General features: G+C 37.9%; 1 protein-coding gene across 1 annotated transcript in view; it reads left to right on the top strand.

Moving 5' to 3' along the window:
* COL3A1 (collagen type III alpha 1 chain) overlaps window positions 1-15,263 on the top strand; it is a 40,299-nt gene extending 25,036 nt beyond the window's left edge. The window contains exons 28-51 of the mRNA XM_069574256.1: window positions 84-137; window positions 480-524; window positions 1,067-1,165; window positions 1,256-1,363; window positions 1,541-1,594; window positions 3,389-3,442; window positions 3,526-3,579; window positions 4,229-4,282; window positions 5,263-5,370; window positions 5,808-5,861; window positions 6,141-6,194; window positions 6,393-6,554; window positions 6,670-6,777; window positions 7,741-7,848; window positions 8,976-9,029; window positions 9,149-9,256; window positions 9,743-9,796; window positions 10,168-10,275; window positions 10,570-10,623; window positions 10,720-10,827; window positions 11,717-12,014; window positions 12,632-12,819; window positions 13,185-13,427; window positions 14,161-15,263. Coding sequence (XP_069430357.1) covers window positions 84-137; window positions 480-524; window positions 1,067-1,165; window positions 1,256-1,363; window positions 1,541-1,594; window positions 3,389-3,442; window positions 3,526-3,579; window positions 4,229-4,282; window positions 5,263-5,370; window positions 5,808-5,861; window positions 6,141-6,194; window positions 6,393-6,554; window positions 6,670-6,777; window positions 7,741-7,848; window positions 8,976-9,029; window positions 9,149-9,256; window positions 9,743-9,796; window positions 10,168-10,275; window positions 10,570-10,623; window positions 10,720-10,827; window positions 11,717-12,014; window positions 12,632-12,819; window positions 13,185-13,427; window positions 14,161-14,307 — 2,478 coding nt within the window. The 3' untranslated portion in view covers window positions 14,308-15,263. The remainder of the gene's footprint in view (window positions 1-83; window positions 138-479; window positions 525-1,066; window positions 1,166-1,255; window positions 1,364-1,540; window positions 1,595-3,388; window positions 3,443-3,525; window positions 3,580-4,228; window positions 4,283-5,262; window positions 5,371-5,807; window positions 5,862-6,140; window positions 6,195-6,392; window positions 6,555-6,669; window positions 6,778-7,740; window positions 7,849-8,975; window positions 9,030-9,148; window positions 9,257-9,742; window positions 9,797-10,167; window positions 10,276-10,569; window positions 10,624-10,719; window positions 10,828-11,716; window positions 12,015-12,631; window positions 12,820-13,184; window positions 13,428-14,160) is intronic.
* The last annotated feature ends 5,226 nt before the right edge of the window (window positions 15,264-20,489 follow it).

Here is a 20,489-nt window from a genome sequence, read left to right as displayed (position 1 = left end):
TGCAGAAACATACTTTCTTAAGAGAAGCTTTCCTATAATCAACGTTTGAAGTGATTATACAATACAAATATGATTCTTTATAGGGCTTGCCTGGAACAAGTGGTCCTCCAGGAGAAAATGGAAAACCTGGTGAACCTGTAAGTTGCATGTCACGTTTTCAAAACTCAGAAGCCAAAAGAATAAACAGTAACCATTTATAAATGATTAGCTTTCACATTTTCATGCCACAGTATCTGAGTTTCAGCATTTAGTTTTGAAATAACAAATATTATTTGTTAGTTCTTTAACAAGACAAAGAACAATTATTGAATCCTAACTATTCCATGAAAAGTTTGAATTTTATCATAAAAGGACCTTAAAAAAGAGAATATATCTCATGACTGGATAAACTGAACGAGTCAAGTGTGTATTTTGCTTATTTATTTATATAACAAATATTCTGATAGAAGCCTAATCATGCAATGTCAACACTGTCCTAGGGTCCAAAGGGTGAGGCTGGTGCACCTGGAATTCCAGGAGGCAAGGTAAATATTTCAACTTACTTTCTCATTTCTTCAGCATTTTTAGTATATCAAACCAAAATATTCCTTTTTTAGAAACACAACATTGAAAATGTTTGATGAAAACATTTAGGGTAATCCAAGACATTTCCAATACATTAAATTTGCGTCATCTAGGAAATTAAATTTTCTGACATCAATAAACAAAGTAGAGTCACCTATGGGCCTGACATTTCAAAAGATAACCTTTCTAGTGCATTGCTTCTCTATAGGAAAATGGTTTTGATAAGAACAACTTTGAAATTTTCCCCTCATGATAAAATAATAATAAGTGTCAAAGCTAGCTCATCAGACCAGGTATAAAAATTCCTTTGCTTAGAGTAACTCATTTTAAGTTTCCATTTTTCACTCAATTGATCAAATGCAGTTTAGAATTATTAAAATTTCCAGATTATTCAAAAAATCAAGAGCATTGTGGTCTGTATCAAAATAATACAATGTAGGGTGTTTTTGTTTGGTTTTAAGCCTGAGTTTCCTAACAGGGATTTTCTGTTTTCCTCCAACAGGGTGATTCTGGTGCTCCCGGTGAACGTGGACCTCCTGGAGCAGGAGGGCCCCCTGGACCTAGAGGTGGAGCTGGTCCCCCTGGTCCCGAAGGAGGAAAGGTAACTCCCCCATCCAATTCAATTCACTTAGATTTTACAAAATGCATTCTGCATCTTTCTTGTGAGTTATGACTTCTCCTTTAATTTCAGGGTGCTGCTGGTCCCCCTGGGCCACCTGGTTCTGCTGGTACACCTGGTCTGCAAGGAATGCCTGGAGAAAGAGGGGGTCCTGGAGGCCCTGGTCCAAAGGGTGACAAGGTATCAACCTATTTTCTATTAATTATGTAATATGACAGACAAGTAATCCATTTCTAGAGAAACTGTTTAATCGGAACACCTACGATACATTGCAGTGAATCTCGAGGGTGTTCCTCTTTTTGTCATATTTTTACTGGAGATACCTCTAATCTGATGCCATTGTTTTTTATTTGACAGGGTGAGCCTGGCACTTCAGGTGTCGATGGTGCTCCAGGGAAAGATGGTCCAAGGGTGAGTACTCAAACAGGGGAGAAGCAAAATTTATGTAGTATGGAACAGCCCTTCACCTCAACTTATTTTTTCCAAAAACTCTTCATGATAAGTTAGATCATACTTTGCCACCTTCAGGGCATTAAAAAAGAACTAAATGACATGATAATTAAAATTTCTGATTTCTATCACTAACAGTTCAACAATGACCTGAGAATGGAAAAATCTCAAAAGTATGATAAATATTACAAGCTAAAGTCATAGTAATTCACTAAAATCCAAGATAATACTACTTAGCAATAAAAAGGAGTGAACCGTTGATACATGCAACAATGCGTACAGACCCCAGGGACATCATTCAGTTCAGTTCAGTCGCTCAGTTGTGTCCGACTCTTTGCGATCCCATGAATCACAGCATGCCAGGCCTCCCTGTCCATCACCAATTCCTGGAGTTCACTCAGATTCACGTCCATCGAGTCAGTGACTCCATCCAGCCATCTCATCCTCTGTTGTCCCCTTCTCCTCCTGCCCCCAATCCCTCCCAGCATCAGAGTCTTTTCCAATGAGTCAGCTCTTCGCATGAGGTGGCCAAAGTACTGGAGTTTCAGCTTTAGCATCATTCCTTCATGCTGAGTCATAAAAGTCAGTCTTGAAAGGATCCATACTGCATGATTCCATTCATGAAAGATTTGAGATATGGAACAGTTTTACGGTTGCCAGAAGTTAGGAATAAGGGAGAGGGAGAATGATATAACTGTAAAGAGATGACATAAGGGGGTCTTTTATGATAATTGGATATTTGAATATCTTGATTGTGTTGTGGTCATGCAAGGTTATACAAAATAAAATTGCATTAAAAATTACATACACATATACACAAAAAAATAAGTGCATGTGTAACTGGTATAATCTGAAAAACTCTATGGATTGTACAAATGTAAGTTTCTTGGTTTTGATACTATACCATAGTTCTGTAAGATGCAATCCTGAGAGAGGCTGGGAGAAAGATGTACAGAATTTTCCAGAATATTTCTTTGCAAACTTCCATGAATCCATAAAACTATTTCAAAATAAAAGTTTAAAAAACACATTACAATCGATTCTGTTCACATTAGAGAACACCTAGATATGACTGTAGTAAATAAACATAATTAAGCCATTAGATAGACATTGTCTTTACTGAAGTTGCCTTAAACAAATTCATAAATACTTCACTTTTAACAGACTAGATAGGAAAGCCATCATCCAATATTCTAAAATCTAATATTTTATTTATGTAATACAAGTAAACCTTAATGTTTGAAAATTTTGATGTGAAAACTTTGATATGTGCAGCAATACTTTGAGTGGTTAAATTAAATATTTTGAATTATTATACAGTTAAATAAAGCAGTACACTTTAATTTTAAAAGATATGACTGTAAGATCTTACATCATGTCTTATTTATCTTCTGCAATAGATATAACTATAAAGAGATGACATGAGGGGGTCTTTTATGGTAATTGGATATTTGAATATCTTGATTGTGATGTGTTCATGCAAGGTTATACAAAATAAAATTGCATTAAAAATTACATACACATATACACACAAAAATAAGTGCATGTGTAACTGGTGCAATCTGAAAAATTCTATGGATTTAGTAAACTGTGCAGGATTTTCACATTGAGTAAAGAGTATTTAATTCAAGCCATCAAGGAGACCACATTATCTAGCTTATTAGATGAACAATATATCCATATATATGCCTTTTGATTAATAAGGAAAATGATGCTGTTCATCTTCAATATTAAAGTATATTTCTATTTCTTTAGGGTCCTACTGGTCCTATTGGTCCTCCTGGTCCAGCTGGTCAGCCTGGAGATAAGGTAACACTTAACACTGTTTAAAAACAGAAAGTGTCTTTTGTTGCTGTTTAGATGAAGGACATTTTTTTTTTTTCTTTTTTAAGGGTGAAGGTGGTGCCCCTGGAGTTCCGGGTATAGCTGGTCCTCGAGGTGGCCCTGTAAGTGTTACAGACGTTTTAACATCATTTTAGCCCCACACAGGCAGCAGCTATCTGTGTTTCCCTCTTTAGCAATTCTGTCCATGGCCCTCAAGGCAAGGTTAAAGTTCTTAAAGCTAAGATTCACAAGAGACTGTGAGACCATTTCAAATCTTGCCATCTTTCCTAAGTAATTCTGGAAAAAAATATATAAAAGTTGCATAAGTAATAATATGTATTTGTAAAAGAGTATTTCTTAAAGCCATAGGATCTTTGCCCGAGGCTACTTCTAGATCTAAAATTCTCTGCCTTCAGGGTTTGCAGACTCAGGAGAGATATTTAGTAAATGTTTTTAACTAATTGAATGATTTCTCAACACTTTAACCTTATTTTTATTTTTTTAAACCCTTGCATTTTTAGAAGTTATACAATTAGGTTTTTTAAATACTTCAAAATTCTCAAATTATTTTTCTTACAAAAATAAGAAAAAAATTTGCTACTTCGAATTCTATTGAAAAATGGAAAGGTCTTTAGAGGTTAAGCTCTGTTAGCTTTGCACACTAACATTATCTTTCCTTAGCTTAAAGGAAAAGATAAGATGATGTAGAGGACATGTGCTCCCAATAGGAAGATATTTCACTGTCACTAATGAGGATATTTTTCACTTAAGGGTGAGAGAGGCGAACCGGGGCCACCAGGACCTGCTGGCTTCCCTGGTGCTCCTGTAAGTATGATCATTAAAACATGCATGTCACATAGCCCAGAATCACTATCTCAGTAAAAAATAGTAGGAGAATAAGTCAAGTCTGAATTCTAGTCTAACTCAGCCACTCGTTCCCTATGAGGGTTCTTTTATCCACCTCCTGTTTTTTTTTTTTAAACTTTATTCTTACTGTTTAAAAGATGGATACAAAAACACCTGGTTTGCCTTTATGCCAGATTAATGAGCCTAACATGGTCTCCTAGACTTAAAGCACTCTGAAAGTTTTTATTAAAGTTCTTCCATTTTTAAATGGCACTAAATAAAATTTCTTCTAAGCCCCATCTTTCTCAAATGCATTTATTGGTGCTTGCTTTGAAATGCACAATCCTTAGAGAGAGGTTCTCCCTTATAAAAAAATTATGGAAATCGTACCACTTTCTGGACAATTTTCTTTTATCATGGAAACTCTTTTTATTTTCTGGTGGCTTCATGTGGGGTGTGGGACCTTATTCCCCAACCAAGGATCAAACTCATGCCACCTGCAGTGGAAGCATGGAGTCTTAACCACAGGACCACCAGGGAAATCTTTATCATGGAAACATTTTCATTGACTTCGTTTCTTCCATGTCTTCAGAGATGGTTCCACTTTTATTTCAACATCTAAATATATCCACCGCTATGTATAAAATAGATAACTAATAAGAATCTACTATAGAGCACAAGGAAATCTACTCAATGCTCTTTGGTGACCTAAATGGGAAGAAAATCCCAAAGAGAAGAGATACATGTGTACATGTGGCTGGTCCACTTTGCTGTACAGCAGAAACTAACACAACATTGTAAAGCAACTATACTCCAATAAAAATTATTTTAAAAATTAAAAACAGATTTAAAATATCTCTCTGCATGAAGAATTCTGTTTTCTGAAGAAAAAACTAAGGATAAGCCCAGTGCATCGTGAAGGGTGTCAGCTCACAGGCTGTTTTTGTCTCTGAATGCAGGGCCAGAACGGTGAGCCTGGTGCTAAAGGAGAAAGAGGGGCTCCTGGTGAGAAAGGTGAAGGAGGCCCTCCTGGAGCCGCAGGACCCCCTGGAGGTTCTGGGCCTGCTGTAAGTATCTCTCTTTCTCTAAGCCTTCTAAAAGAAAGTACTTAGGTTTGTCAATAATTTAATATTTCACACTGAGAGAGAGCTTGTCATGGTGACAAGAATACAGTTTTCATAGGAATACAGTTCTGAGTTTGAAGCTTGGCTCCAACAATCTAGTTACCTCCATCAAGTTATTTTCATGTCCTCAGAGAGTTATTGTTTTTGTGTTTTGATGTAGGTTCTCATTTCTGTTGTAGTGTTTTACCCCAGTTTTATTGAGATAAAGCTGACATATACATTGCATTGTATAAGTTTAAGGTACAACATAATGACTGTATGTGTTGTGAGATGATTGTCATGATAAGCAGAGTTACTGATTTTTCAAAGGTTTAAAGCTAATCCCAAATTTTGATTTTGATGCTATTCTTATCAACCATTTCCATCTCCATTCCATATAGGGTCCCCCGGGCCCCCAAGGTGTCAAAGGTGAACGTGGCAGTCCTGGTGGTCCTGTAAGTAATGATCATCTGAACTATTATTGAAAAGCATTAATCAATATCAATCTGTATAAAAACTGCTTTGAAAGCCCTAGTTTCCTACAGAAGGTATAAAATTATGATCACGTATTCATGTGTGAGTTATATGTAAATTCCAAGAGGAAAAAACAAACCATAAAACGCAGAATAGAATGCAGTTCCTACCACATTTCTTACATTTGATATGTGTTTTAGTAGTTAATTATTTGTTCTCCTTGATTTTTGATATTCAAAAGTACATTTATCATTTCGCAGGGTGCTGCTGGCTTCCCCGGTGGTCGTGGTCCTCCTGGTCCTCCTGGCAGTAATGTAAGTACTTTTTAAAATAATTTTAAGCCATATATTCCATAAAGAGTACTCATATATGCATAGGTTGAGAAACTTATCCACTGCAACGTCTCTTTTTATTAAATACCATATAAAATTATTTGAATCCAGGTGAAAGAGGGAAGAAAAAAATGTACTTTTTCATTATGAAATATTCAAATATCAAACATTTCTTTGTAGGGGAACCCAGGCCCCCCAGGCTCCAGCGGGGCTCCAGGCAAAGATGGTCCCCCAGGTCCACCTGGTAGTAATGGTGCTCCTGGCAGCCCTGGGATCTCTGGACCAAAGGGTGATGCTGGTCAACCAGGTGAGAGGGGAGCACCTGGCCCCCAGGGCCCTCCGGTGAGTGCTTTCTTTGCTCTATTGATTAATAACAGTTTTATTTTCAATCACAAATCAATAGAGGAAAACATGGTCACATAAAGAGTAACCGGGATTTCATTATCCATCGCAACAGGGAGCTCCAGGCCCACTCGGAATTGCAGGACTTACTGGAGCACGAGGTCTTGCAGGCCCACCAGGCATGCCAGGTGCTAGGGGCAGCCCCGGCCCACAGGGCATCAAGGTGAGTGTAGCTGTCTTTCACTGGACCTTTGTTTCCTTTATGAAGTCTGACAGTCTTTAGACATCACATGACCATAGCAAGTATGTAATGAACAAGTTTCCCTGCAATTAGATGTAAATTCTTGATATTTTCAGTTTCAGGAAGCATACATATTATTCAAAGGCTCTGGAATCGGAAAACAATGCACATCCAGGACCAACACAAATAGATTGATATCACAGGAAATATCTTGTCATCTCAAATACCTCTATTAGGAACCTTGCCAGCATTCTTCCGTTTGCTGACTGTCAGTCTTGAAGGGGAAAAGAATCTCAGCTGTAGACCTATGATTCCTTTAATTGATACCAATTATCCATCAACTCAATTCAATTTATTCTCCTGACTCTCTTTCACTGATACTTCTATGACATCCTGGTGCTTAGCGTCTTAAATATCCATTTAGCAAATAGAGTAATAAAATTGCATTTTATTAGGGCTCACATTTTGACACTTTGAGCACCCTTTTAAACTGAAAGTCATATAATATTGTAGTGAAATTACAATATAACATTTAAGTCTATTCAATTTATATGAACATATCCAATAAATGTATATTCTTTATTAGAGGCAAACATTCAATATAACTTAATTCTAATGGGCACCATAAACCTGTGGTTTCATGATGATTAATCATTATTTTTTTCTTATAATAGCCACATCTACTTATGTACCTCATATTCGGATGTATTCTAATATGATAATAAATGTAATTGCTCAGGCATCCAGGTTCATTGGACAAGTTAGAACATACAAGAAGTTTGTTCCCCAAAGCATTTTTCCTCTGGCAGGGATAGTTTTAGGAACAAATTCAATAAGAATTGAATAATACAAAGTTCGTCCCTGGGAAATAAAGACATCTAAAAGTATCATATTAATTGATTTCCTGGAAAGAAATATGTATTTCTTTTATTTCTTTGTACACAGGGTGAAAATGGTAAACCAGGACCTAGTGGTCAAAACGGAGAACGTGGTCCTCCTGGCCCCCAGGGTCTTCCTGGTCTGGCTGGTGCAGCTGGTGAACCTGGAAGAGATGTAAGTACTAGTTCTCAGAAAATATCCAATGAAGCACACTGTTGTTGTTCAGTCGCTAAGTCATGTCTGACTCTTTGAAACCCTTTGGACTGTAGCACACCAGGCTTCCCTGTCCTTCACCATCTCCTGAAGTTTTCTCAAATTCACGTCCATTGAATCAGTAATGCCATCCAATCATCTCATCCTCTGTCATTGCCTTCTCTTGCCTTCAATAACTTAGTTAAGCAAGGGTCAAATTGGCCTTGCTGCTGCTGCTGCTAAGTCGCTTCAGTCGTGTCCGACTCTGTGCGACCCCAGAGACGTCAGCCCACCAGGCTCCCCTGTCTCTGGGATTCTCCAGGCAAGAACACTGGAGTGGGTTGCCATTTCCTTCTCCAATGCATGAAAGTGACAAATGAAAGTGAGGTCGCTCAGTCATGTCCGACTCTTAGCGACCCCATGGACTGCAGCCCACCAGGCTCCTTCGTCCATGGGATTTTCCAGGCAGAGTACTGGAGTGAGGTGCCATTGCCTTCTCCGACAAATTGGCCTTACTTGGGTCTAAAAGTGTAAATATTGCCACATGTCAAAGTTCACCTTTTTCCTCTAATAATAAATATTCTTTCTATTACAATTTATTACAATACAGCCTTAACCGTTCATGTTCATTAATATTTACCCAGTGAAGGATCATTAATGGAGAAGGATATAATATTTAGTTAAATAAACAATAGAGTTGAGGATTTAGAAAGCCCCAGTTTACAGCATTCCTTCTGGGTAAAAATATTCTGCATATTATCTGTGATTAGTCCTTTCTTAAATTGTAGATTTTCATTATCTGCTTATTACTGTGTGTCGAGCTTTTATTTATTACCTCTCTCCTAAGAGCCCTGTTTGCTTTCCTAGTCACTTCTCTCTCTCTCACCCTGTGAATCTGTAGTATCACGGGTGTACTGCCTCTCTGTGTAGGCATTGTCAACCCTTGCAGGGCCATACCCATTGTCACATCTAAGATTTTTCACTCCCAAGAACCAACTTTCATTCTCTTTAGGAATGATATTTTACCCATTGAGAATGCATGGCTTCAGTGGTATTTAAATAGTTCCAAAAATTTTGATTTCTTTTCTTTTTCTTTTTTCTTTAATCAGGGAAACCCTGGATCAGATGGTCTGCCAGGCCGAGATGGAGCTCCAGGTACCAAGGTATAACAAACACAAGTACAGTAATTTTTTTTGTAGGTTTTCATTATACCTTTTAATAGATGTAATTAAAGCAATAAGTGCTGATCAGATCAATTTTGGAACTGTGAACTTGTCCGCAGGGTGACCGTGGTGAGAACGGCTCTCCTGGTGCCCCTGGAGCTCCTGGTCACCCAGGCCCTCCTGGTCCTGTCGGTCCAGCTGGAAAGAACGGTGACAGAGGAGAAACTGTGAGTTCTAAGGAACACCATCTTTCCTTACTTCCCAATTTTCCGCAATAAAGAACTCAGGAGACAACAGATAGAATGTCATATCCGCCAACCGAAAGATCTACTCTCATTTGTTTCACAGTTTTGTATACTAGTCATTCCGTAGACAACTGTGGTGACAAAGATATACGAGAAATTTCTGGCAGTAGTCAGGGAGAATTCATTTTTTAAATTCAAAATGGTATTAACCACACCAAGTGTATATCCGCTTGGTCAACATATAGTTGAACTAACAGGATGTTCTCAGTTTTCCTGTTTAGACCCCCCAGGTAAAGCTATAAACAGGTCAAGGATTTGTAAGGAAAAAGTAATACTAACTTTCAGTAATATCAGCAAGCATACCATTATTCTCTCACAATGAAAAGATTAGCATTTAAATAAAACAAATCTATATCAAAAAGTGAACACTTCCCCCTGTGTTTGTTCATTTGTGTATTTTTATTTTAGGGCCCTGCTGGTCCTTCTGGGGCCCCAGGTCCTGCTGGATCAAGAGGTGCTCCTGTAAGTTTTTGTTTGTTGTCTATTTTAACTAACTCTATGGTGTAGGAAACAGTCTATTTTCTAGCATGTACAGGAAAAAGGGATGATTAAATACATAACTATGGAACCAAATTTAAACTTTCCTTTGATGAAACAGAAAGCAATTTAGGATCTAAAATGTCCTTGGGGCCTTGAGTATACATGGCGATTATTGGGGCTCTATACAACTCTCAGTCCAGAGTCCAAACCACCACAACAGTTCACGTAGGCCATGTCTGTCGATGGGACTTCTAGCTTGCAGAATATTATAAAATGGACTTAACTGTTATGAGTTCCAACTTGTTTTTCCGATGTATGTGTGTATGATCCTAATCTGAAATGTGTTTGTAAAGGGTCCCCAAGGCCCACGTGGTGACAAAGGCGAAACTGGTGAGCGTGGTGCTAACGGCATCAAAGGACATCGTGGATTCCCTGGCAACCCAGGGCCCCCCGGATCTCCAGTAAGTGCATCCGCTTTGTTAGAAAGTCCTCTCAATGCAGTTTCGCTGATGAGATAGGCACACCTTAGAGATCAATAATAGAAAAATGTTCATCTCTGAAAGCCTATGCTACAAGAAATTAGAAATCAATTTAAGCGCTTATTTGAAATAGTAGTTGGCATGAGACAATGGGGAGAATAAGGAAAAAGAACTCATGTTTCATCTTGACCCTCAAGTTTCTCGATCTGACCTTGAAAATACAGTTTCCTGAGTTTTTTGAAGGCATCACTCAAATGCACCTTCCTTTCCTTTCAGGGTCCCGCTGGTCACCAAGGTGCAGTCGGCAGTCCAGGCCCTGCAGGCCCCAGAGTATGTACAAGAGAAAGATATTGGAAGTTCCATGTTTAAAAATTTTTGCACTGCAGGGAAGTATTCTACCATTGTGATGTCATGATCATTTCTTAGGGACCTGTTGGACCCAGTGGGCCCCCTGGCAAGGATGGGACAAGTGGACACCCTGGTCCCATTGGACCACCGGGGCCTCGAGGTAACAGAGGTGAAAGAGGATCTGAGGTAAGACATTACTTATAAACATGTCTATCTAATTTGCTATAATCTGCACATTTTCAGATACACTTTGCAATATTTAAAATTGAGATAGCAAGCTAAACACAATACAATTACCGAACTTAAGTTAGGGACTGAACAATCACTTTAGGACATTTTCCACCATAGGAAAACTTTCTCCATCACACTGCCCACAACAGGGAGAAAACAAGAAAACCTTCCTTACAGTTTGATCAGATAACAGTTATATCAGAATGAAAACATAGCGCAATTAATAAAAAGAACTCTGCCAGTGCTGATCTCATGTTAGACAGCTCACAACTATGATCCTCATAATGACAGGTTTAAAGTACGGATGCATTCCACTGCTCAAACAGCTTCAGTGATTACTCCTGTTTTGCTGCTTACGCCGTCATTTCTAACACATTCCTATCCCACGCCTTTGGGGTAAACGGAAGAAAAACTATTATCCCCACAAGTTACACAATTAAACACAAAGTTAAGTGGTTAACCCCAAACCACAAGGTTAATGATAAATCTGGGGTCAGAATCTAGGTTTCCTGATCATAACTCCTCTGACACGTCAGCATTAGAATTGCTAACATCTTAGAAGAACACACGCTAGAGTAAACTTTGTGATCTAACACCACTTCTTCCGATACAGTCGAACACAATAAACTTCATAATAATGGATTATAGTTATAAATTGGTTAATATTCCTTCAAAAACAACCCAAGTAAACTTGTATGAAAATAATTATGCTGACACAATGTATTAATTCTTTGTAAGACATTTTCTTGGGCTAGCAATGTATTTTTTCAGTGGGTACCAAACAAGTTCACATCACTGACGTATGTTCTTACACATCAGTGATGTGTGTTCTTACTCCTTCTAGGGCTCCCCAGGCCACCCAGGACAACCAGGCCCTCCTGGACCTCCTGGTGCCCCTGGTCCATGTTGTGGTGCTGGGGGTGCTGCTGCCATCGCTGGCATTGGAGGAGAAAAAGCTGGTGGTTTTGCCCCATATTATGGAGATGAACCGATAGATTTCAAAATCAACACCGATGAGATTATGACCTCACTCAAATCAGTCAATGGACAAATAGAAAGCCTCATTAGTCCCGACGGTTCCCGTAAAAACCCTGCTCGGAACTGCAGAGACCTGAAATTCTGCCATCCTGAACTCCAGAGTGGTATGTTGTGGAAACTTTCACTCTCATAGCAACAGGATAACAGAGAAAACTGCCTGTATTCAAATTTAGGGAAAAGGAAAATTTTACTGTGAGTAGAAGATATTGTATAGCAGGAATAATCCTTAAATAGTGTTAGTTAAATGGAAACTCCTTGATGTTGTAAGAAAACTTGAATTTTTAGATGTACTTAAACTGTATCATAAATTCAAAATATTCCAATATAGGAAAATTTAAAGACAATTTTGTAGAAATTTTAGAACAAGTCATGTTTGGGCACATTTCTTCATATCATCACAAAGTTATTTGAGTTATAAACAACATATATCACTATGTTCTCAGGATCAAATATTTGTTATTTGATGCAGGCATAATTTGCAATTTAATCATTGTAACCTATTTACTAAATTTTTCAAATTAAGAAACTATCCAGAAGTTCCTCTATTATGCTACACTAAAAGTGGAAATGTGTAAAAGACAAAGACATTGGCAGTCAACATCGTGAATGCCTCACTCAGTCACTCCAGTTGTGTGTATGAATGCCTTACAAAATCATTTTGGCCTAAATCCCATTACGGAACTCTATAACCAATTCCATTGTCCTTTTTGTGACTATTCAGGAGAATATTGGGTGGATCCTAACCAAGGTTGCAAATTGGATGCTATTAAAGTCTACTGTAACATGGAAACTGGGGAAACGTGCATAAGCGCCAGTCCTTTGACTATCCCACGGAAGAACTGGTGGACAGATTCTGGTGCTGAGAAGAAACATGTTTGGTTTGGAGAATCCATGGAGGGTGGTTTTCAGGTAAGAAAAGATATGCCATTTTTCTTTAACTGATTTATCTTTGCTTCCCTAATTTTTTGTTCCTCCCATTTATTCATCGCAAAGCAAAGATAGTTAATAAAAAAGTGCAAAAAATTGTATATACCCAGATAGCTATTATAACTTGTTTCTCAAAACTAAATTAGATTAAGTGATTAATACACAATCACCTTTCTTTCAAATTTAAGATCTTCTTTACTCTGACACTATATATTATACATGCAATAAAAATTTGTAGATAAAATACATAAACAATTTACAGTATAGTGACCATACTCTCTGTATAAATCCATTAGGTATAATTGCAGCTAAAATGTTTGATCAGCTTTATTTGTTCCCTACCACAGTTTAGCTATGGCAATCCTGAACTTCCCGAAGATGTCCTCGATGTCCAGCTGGCGTTCCTCCGACTTCTCTCCAGCCGGGCCTCTCAGAACATCACATATCACTGCAAGAATAGCATTGCATACATGGATCATGCCAGTGGGAATGTAAAGAAAGCCTTAAGGCTGATGGGGTCAAATGAAGGTGAATTCAAGGCTGAAGGAAATAGCAAATTCACATACACAGTTCTGGAGGATGGTTGCACAGTAAGTATCAGCATTTTTATAAGCATTCCTTATGATGAGCTCAGCTTGCTCATTTAATCATGCTAGTTTTAAAAGAAGGAATAAAAAATAATGAGTGTGAACAAAAGATGGCATTCGTTGTGAGTTCTATTGAATACTGATTCATTCCAGGGAAGGTTAAATGTCACAGACAATGAGTTTATCTTCTCAACCTCCAGGTGAAAGCTAGTTACTATGAAAGCAATTGAAATTTAAACCCATGGTATAAACTTTATCAGATAATTTAGATGGTTACTATCCATTCTACATAACTGCCATCATACAATCTCAGTCTAAAATCTGGTTTTAATTTTACTTTAAATCAACCCTTTGTTATTATCATTTATGAACAGAAGGAGAATTCACTCCTAATATTAATAATATCTCACAAGTTCCAGTATAAGAGACCTATCTACTTCTTAGTAAACTAGCTCCCTACCTGGTAGCAATGATCAGAACTCAGGTTTCTGAGAAGGCACTGGCATGTGGAAATCTCCCTGTTGGGTTTACCCTGAAGTACTGTAAGGCTTTGGTTAATGATATGGTTTATCTGCTGGGAGGATTATCACTTTGAACTGGAGCAAGTCTCATATGTATACATTGCAAGTTGGTAACTCCCTTCAAGCAAAATATTTTTAAAACTTCCTCAGAAAAACTAAATAATTATAATGTCATTATCACTTACATTTTTTATTTGCTCTTTTTTTTTTTACAGAAACACACTGGGGAATGGGGCAAAACAGTCTTCCAGTATCAAACACGCAAGGCCGTCAGACTACCGATTGTAGACATTGCACCCTATGATATTGGTGGTCCTGATCAAGAATTTGGTGCGGACATTGGCCCTGTTTGCTTTTTATAAACCAAACTCTATCCAAAGTCCCAGAAAAAGCTTCACACTCCATATGTTCCTTTTGTTTTAATCTTGTCAGCCAGTACAAGTGACCAAGTTCCAGTTATTTATTTCCAAAATTTTGGGGAAAAAAGTGTAATTTGACCAAAAAAGGATATTTGTTTTTGCTATTACACCAAATACAGTTCAAATGCTTATTGTTCTATTTTTTTACCAATTTCAATTTCAAAATGTCTCAATGGTGCTATAATAAATAAACTTCTACACTCTTCCAATAACACTGCGTTACATTCTTTGAATCCTAGCCCATTTTCAGAGCAATGACGGTGCTTACCATTAAAAGATTACCTTTCTTCTGAAACAGTCAAGCAAGAAATTAGACAAGAACTTCCTGTTTCAACTACCTCAACCTGGTCAGAAACACAAATGAATTCTATAAGTCCCAGAAGATGAAAAAATTTGTATAAAATGCCAAAACTTATAAACTTCACTGATTAAGTTCCTAAAATATTGGTTTAAAAAAAAGTAGAATATAGTGAAAAACTTTAAAGAAATAGTTTTGAAGCCATAATTAATCTTGAATATCAACTGCTTTTAAAGGTGCTTTTCTTTTTTCTGGTCATTGCTGGTCAAGTTTACCAATATTTGGCAAGTCTTTAAAGACACATGGTCTGGTGCTAATGTATTTTCACTTTTAAAACTCTAGGTCAGAATTGTTGCCTTGCATTCAAAACATAGTTGCACCATCTGTACTTGTCTCCTGTCAAAAATGTTTCCTGGTGTATCACTGCAGGAGACAGTTTCCCTGCATCCTGTGAAAGTCAACAACAACAAAAAACTAATAAAGGGGCTGCTTTTGTCACAGTAACATAGAGAATGTGTTGAAATTAAACTTTGTAAGCTTGTATGTGGTTGTTGATCTTTTTTTCTGACAGACACTCATAATAAAAGATCATAATAAAACATTCCTGGTTTTTGTCAGCTTTTCATAGATGTATGAACTCCAGTGATTTTTTCCTGGAAAAAGCATATTGAGTCTTAGCTCTCTCACTTAATAATACAATAATGCTCCTTCAGGAATATGAGATAATATAACTCATGATGGAAAGAGAGATAATACTCAATGGAGAATCTTGCAGATTTTTAGATCATATTTAGCAGAACTCCTTGGGACATGTTGAAAACCGAAGGCTTCTATTTGACACAATCCCTGGAAATAGTAACATGGTAAATTAGTGAGTCCCTAAAGTCAGAGTAATAAAGGAGGAAATTTCTGGTAATTTAGAAGAAAGCAAGCTGGGTCTAGCAAAACAGACTTTAATATTGAGAATAATTGCAAGATTAGGCTTTTTCTACTGTTTCTAAACACCACCTCATTGCCCTCTTGGGTCAGGGCAATGCAAGTTATTAATTTTCTCCACCAACACATTATTAATTTTTTAGCTACTGTAAATAATAGTAGTATCATCTTATATACCTGACTTTATAGTTTGGAATTTATTCACTCTATGATTAATAATAATACCTTCAAAAATAAAAATTCCTTCAATCATATGTCAAGACTCTTTGTCCACCTACCCTCTAAGCTTAGCTCAGTTCAGTTTAGTCACTCAGTCGTGTCTGACCGCATGGACTGCAGCACTCCAGGCTTTGCTGTCCATCACCAACTCCCAGAGCTTGCTCAAACTTATGTCCGTCGAGTTGGTAATGCCATCCGACCATTTCATTCTCTGTCGTCCACTTCCCCTCCACCCCCTCAATCTTTCCCACATCAAGGTCTTTTCCAATGAGTCAGCTCTTCTCATCAGGTGGAGTTTTAGCTTCAGTCCTTCCAATGAATATTCAGGACTGATTTCCTTTAGGATTGATTGGTTTGATCTCCTTGCAGTCCAAGGGACTCTCAAGAGTCTTCTCCAACACCAGTTCAAAATCATTAGTTCTTTGCTGCTCAGCTTTCTTTATAGTTCAACTCTCACTTCCGTACATGACTACTGGAAAAATCATAGCTTTGACTAGATGGACATTTGTCTGCCAAGTAATATCTCTGCTTTTTAATATGTAGGTTGGTCATAGCTTTACTTTCAAGGAGCAAGCGTCTTTTAATTTCATGGCTGCAGTCACCATCTGCAGCGATTTTGGAGCCCCCCAAAATAAATTCTGTCACTGTTTCCATTGTTTCCCCATCTATTTGCCATGAAGTGATGGGACCAGATGCCATAATCTTCATTTTTTGAAGAGTTAGCTTTTCTTTGTTTTTTGAAGAGTTAGTTGATTAGAAAACTTAATTTTATATGCAACTTTAATGCTTTCATGTCTTGCCATGTAACGTGGCATATTTCCAAACTCCAGGGCTTAAGATGTGGATATACTTTAGGAGCTATTCTGTCTAGTTGAAAACTAATACAAGTAAGAAGAATGATGGTGGTCATAGCTGTAGTCAGGGCAGAAACAGCCAGGTTCCTAAAAGAACTTGGCCAGTAATGACAAAAATGGTGTCCAGTGCCCAGTTCTTTGATTTTACCAGGCTGCTTCCGGGGTGTGATTTTGAAGATGGCTCTGAATGTCAACATTCTCTTCATATTTGTTCATTTTATGAACCTGGGTTCTATAGCTTTCTTTGAATTTTCCCAAATTTCAAATAAAATCTATAAATTACATTTCTACTTAAATCAGTCAAAGTTGTTTTAGGCTTTTGCAACTAAGAATCCTAACTGGACTAGCAACTGATAACAGAAGTGATGGCAGGGAGCAGGAAAATGAAAAGTTCGAGAACAAATGTTTGTGCTGGTTAGGGATCAATGTAAGAAAATCCAGGTTGTATCCTGGGATGAGAAGTCAGTGGTCCATGGGAATAGGATTTATCATCTCTGATTTCCTGGAGTGATTTGCACTTTGAAGTCAAGGCTTAAGAAAATGAATAGCCTCTGCTATATAACAATATATTTAAATTTCATGAGAAAGGGCAGGACTCACGGGGGTATGGCTATTTTTCTAGTAATGCACAGAAAAAGAATGATAAGTTCAAATCCCTAACTTCTTGACTCAAGGTATGGAAAGAAAAGCTATAGACTTTCTCTGTACTACAATAAAAACATAAATTAAAATGTATTTTAAAACTCATCCCTTTGTAGAAGTCTGAGATAACTGAAAGGCAAATATCAATTGTAATTCTGCAGATCACAAAACTTCACCATAAATCTAAATGGATTTTCTAACTAACTGTTAGATTGTTGTATAATTGGGAAATAAGAGGATCCAGGAATTTGCATGGGGTTAATGCTTTTCAAACATTCCTGTTTCACATTAAATTTCTCTAGCCTTCTTAAATAAGACCCTTTATTTCCTGTCTGGTAATAATTCTGCTTCTCTTGAAACACAAGATGCCTATGAGAAAATACCGGTTCTCCCCAAACCTCACTTCCACCACTGTTTATTGTCTCCAGATTTATAACTAAAGTCAGATTCCAGAATGCTTCAGGGGGGTAACAATCAAAAGGCCAACCTCAGGAGGAGGCTTGTGCATAAAAGAATGGAAGAATTTAGCTAATTAATGTTGTCTAAAATTTGGGCCATATGTGTGGAAGTGTGTGGTGAGGTTATTAGACAAAGGAGAATTGTGCAATCCAGATCAGACAAAATTTATCAATGTGTCAGGGTAACAGAGAGTTCTAGGAAGATTATGATTATGAACATGGCTGGTTGACTGAACCAGGCCTCAGTGACAGCCCAAAGTAAATGATTTTGAGATATCAAACTGGCAAAAGGAGACTGTAGCTCAAAAATTTAAGATAGAATTTTGGAATGGTTTATCATCTGTAACATACCATTCACCTTTGAATTTATGTTCTCACGATGGACCACCAAGGTCTTGAGAAATGAAAGGCAAGTGTGTGACAGCACCTTTGAAAATCTTCTTGTAAGAGTGTCTTTAGTCTGGAGATGGAAGCAGAAAAAACCCAGCTGACATAAGCTTCTTGGAGCTTAAGTTTCAATGGAGTTGACAGGATTACATAAATTTCAATGGAGTTGACAGGATTACATGCCAGAGGCATCTCTAGATTACCAGAAAGGAAGTGAGAAGAACTGCAGGGTGGCATGGTTTAAAAAAAAAAATCTAATTCTGAAATGTCTTTGGTGTTGGCTAATTTATAATTATAGCCTATTTGATAGGCCCTATTAGATGGGCTGCCTGGGGCAATTTTACTTGGTTTTTTATAAACAAAAAAATTCAAAAAGTGACCAAAAAATCAGTGCAGGTGAAAGAGAGCTTAGCTGAGCAACCACACAGGCCATAGTACTTTCACCCAATTCCCAGACGATGAGTTCATAGACCAGCACCTTCAGTGAAGAAGGTCAGTGCTCTGAAGGCTGTCCTGTGCAGAAATGACATAGCTACAGGGCAATTACCAGGGGTCAAGCACCATTTTAGTCACTTTACACATTAATATCACTCACTTCAATATCCTGTGGGGGTTATTATCTTCATATTAACCAAAAAAGGGAAAATAAGGCATGAGATTTTGGTAACTGCCCAAGTTCACCTTGTTAGTAAGAGGGAGGGCAAAGATTCTAACTCAAGCAATATAACTTAGAACTAAGACTCTAACCATGTAAATAAACATGTTTATTAAAATGCTTATTATAAAATGCTTATTAAACTGTTTCTACAAAAGGAATCTAAGCTGCCATATAGACACACTAGGGAAAAGAAAATGCAATTCTTGGAAGAAATTACTGAAGAGTAATTATAAATTATCACCAATTCCTAGATATTTAGAATGTCACAGTCAGCTTGAGTTGGGATTTTGATTATGTACATCCAGGATGATGCTAATTCATGCTTATTTCGTATGAGCGTGGATTTATTTAGTAAGCCACTGGTCATCTACTGTGTACCATTCATTGAGAAAATATCCTACTGTAAGTGAATTTCCTACCATTACTTGACCATCCCTCCTCTCTCTCTTCTTCCTCTATCCAGTCACTAGATGGATTAGTCATTCTAGTATCTCTCCCTGACAGTCTCATCTATTTCCACATCTTTAGTTATCACTTCCATTGAAGATAGTTCACAAATCTATATCTGCATTTCATGGAACTAAAGACCATATAGTTTATGGTCTAACTAAGACCCCCAATAAGTTTTCAAATTATTTTCGTGAGACAAGCAATATTCTTGAGGATCTTGAAGATCACTCCCAGCAGTATGTGGTAAGTCACTTCAGTCATGTCCAACTCTTTGTGACCCTATGGACCATAGGTTGCCAGGCTCCTCTGTCCATGGGATTCTCCAGGCAAGAATATTGGAGTGGGGTGCCACACCTCCTCCAGGGGAACTTCCCGACCCAGGGATCAAAACTTGGTCTGTCTCCTGCCTTTGGCAGGTGGGTTCTTTACCACTAGCACCACCTGAGAAGCCCCCATTCCAAGCAGAGTGAATAGCAATTGTGAAGGCCTTGAGAGAGGGATGTTCTTGGTGGGTTCAAAGAAGAGCAAAGGCAGCATGTTCGAGGCAGAGTTAGCACATGGGAGACTAGTACAAGAAAAGATGACAGAAATAGTGAGGGAGTGACTTCCCTGGTGGTCCAGTGATGAAGAATCTGCCTTGCAATGCAGGAGATGCAAGTTCAATCCTTGGTCTACAGTTTAAGATCTCACATGCCACAGGACAACTGAGCCTGTAGGCCACAACTAGAGAGCCTGCATGCCACAACTAAGCCAAATAAATGAGAAATAGTGAGGGAAACAGATTGTATGGCATAATATAGGAAGGATAACCAAAGGTCCAGGTTTGCTGGGGAAAACTCCAGTGTATGCAAATTCTTTCTATGGTTCATAGCATTGAGGATTTGGGGACTCTCATAAGTATTCTGATTTGATAATACTATGTGACCAGCCTACTTTCATTTGGCTGCTGTGAGGATTTTTGCCTTTGCTTTCAGTGAGATGAGGATCCATTGAGCAAGTGGATGACACAATCTGGCTTATGGATTTAGAATGTTGCTGCATCCGCTCTCTTGAGACAACAGCATGTTGGAGCAGAATCTATGAGAGTAGTTAGGAGTCTCGTGCAATAATCTGGGCCAAGGATCATGGTAACCTCCACCAGGAAGGCAATAGTGGAAGTGATGAAAAGTAGTGGAGTTATGGATTTATTTTGAATACAGAGGCAACAGGAAGTGCTAACAAAT

This window comes from Ovis canadensis, chromosome 2 (assembly GCF_042477335.2).
Source record: "Ovis canadensis isolate MfBH-ARS-UI-01 breed Bighorn chromosome 2, ARS-UI_OviCan_v2, whole genome shotgun sequence".
NCBI lineage: Eukaryota > Metazoa > Chordata > Mammalia > Artiodactyla > Bovidae > Ovis > Ovis canadensis.
This window is presented reverse-complemented; position numbering and strand designations above follow the sequence as displayed.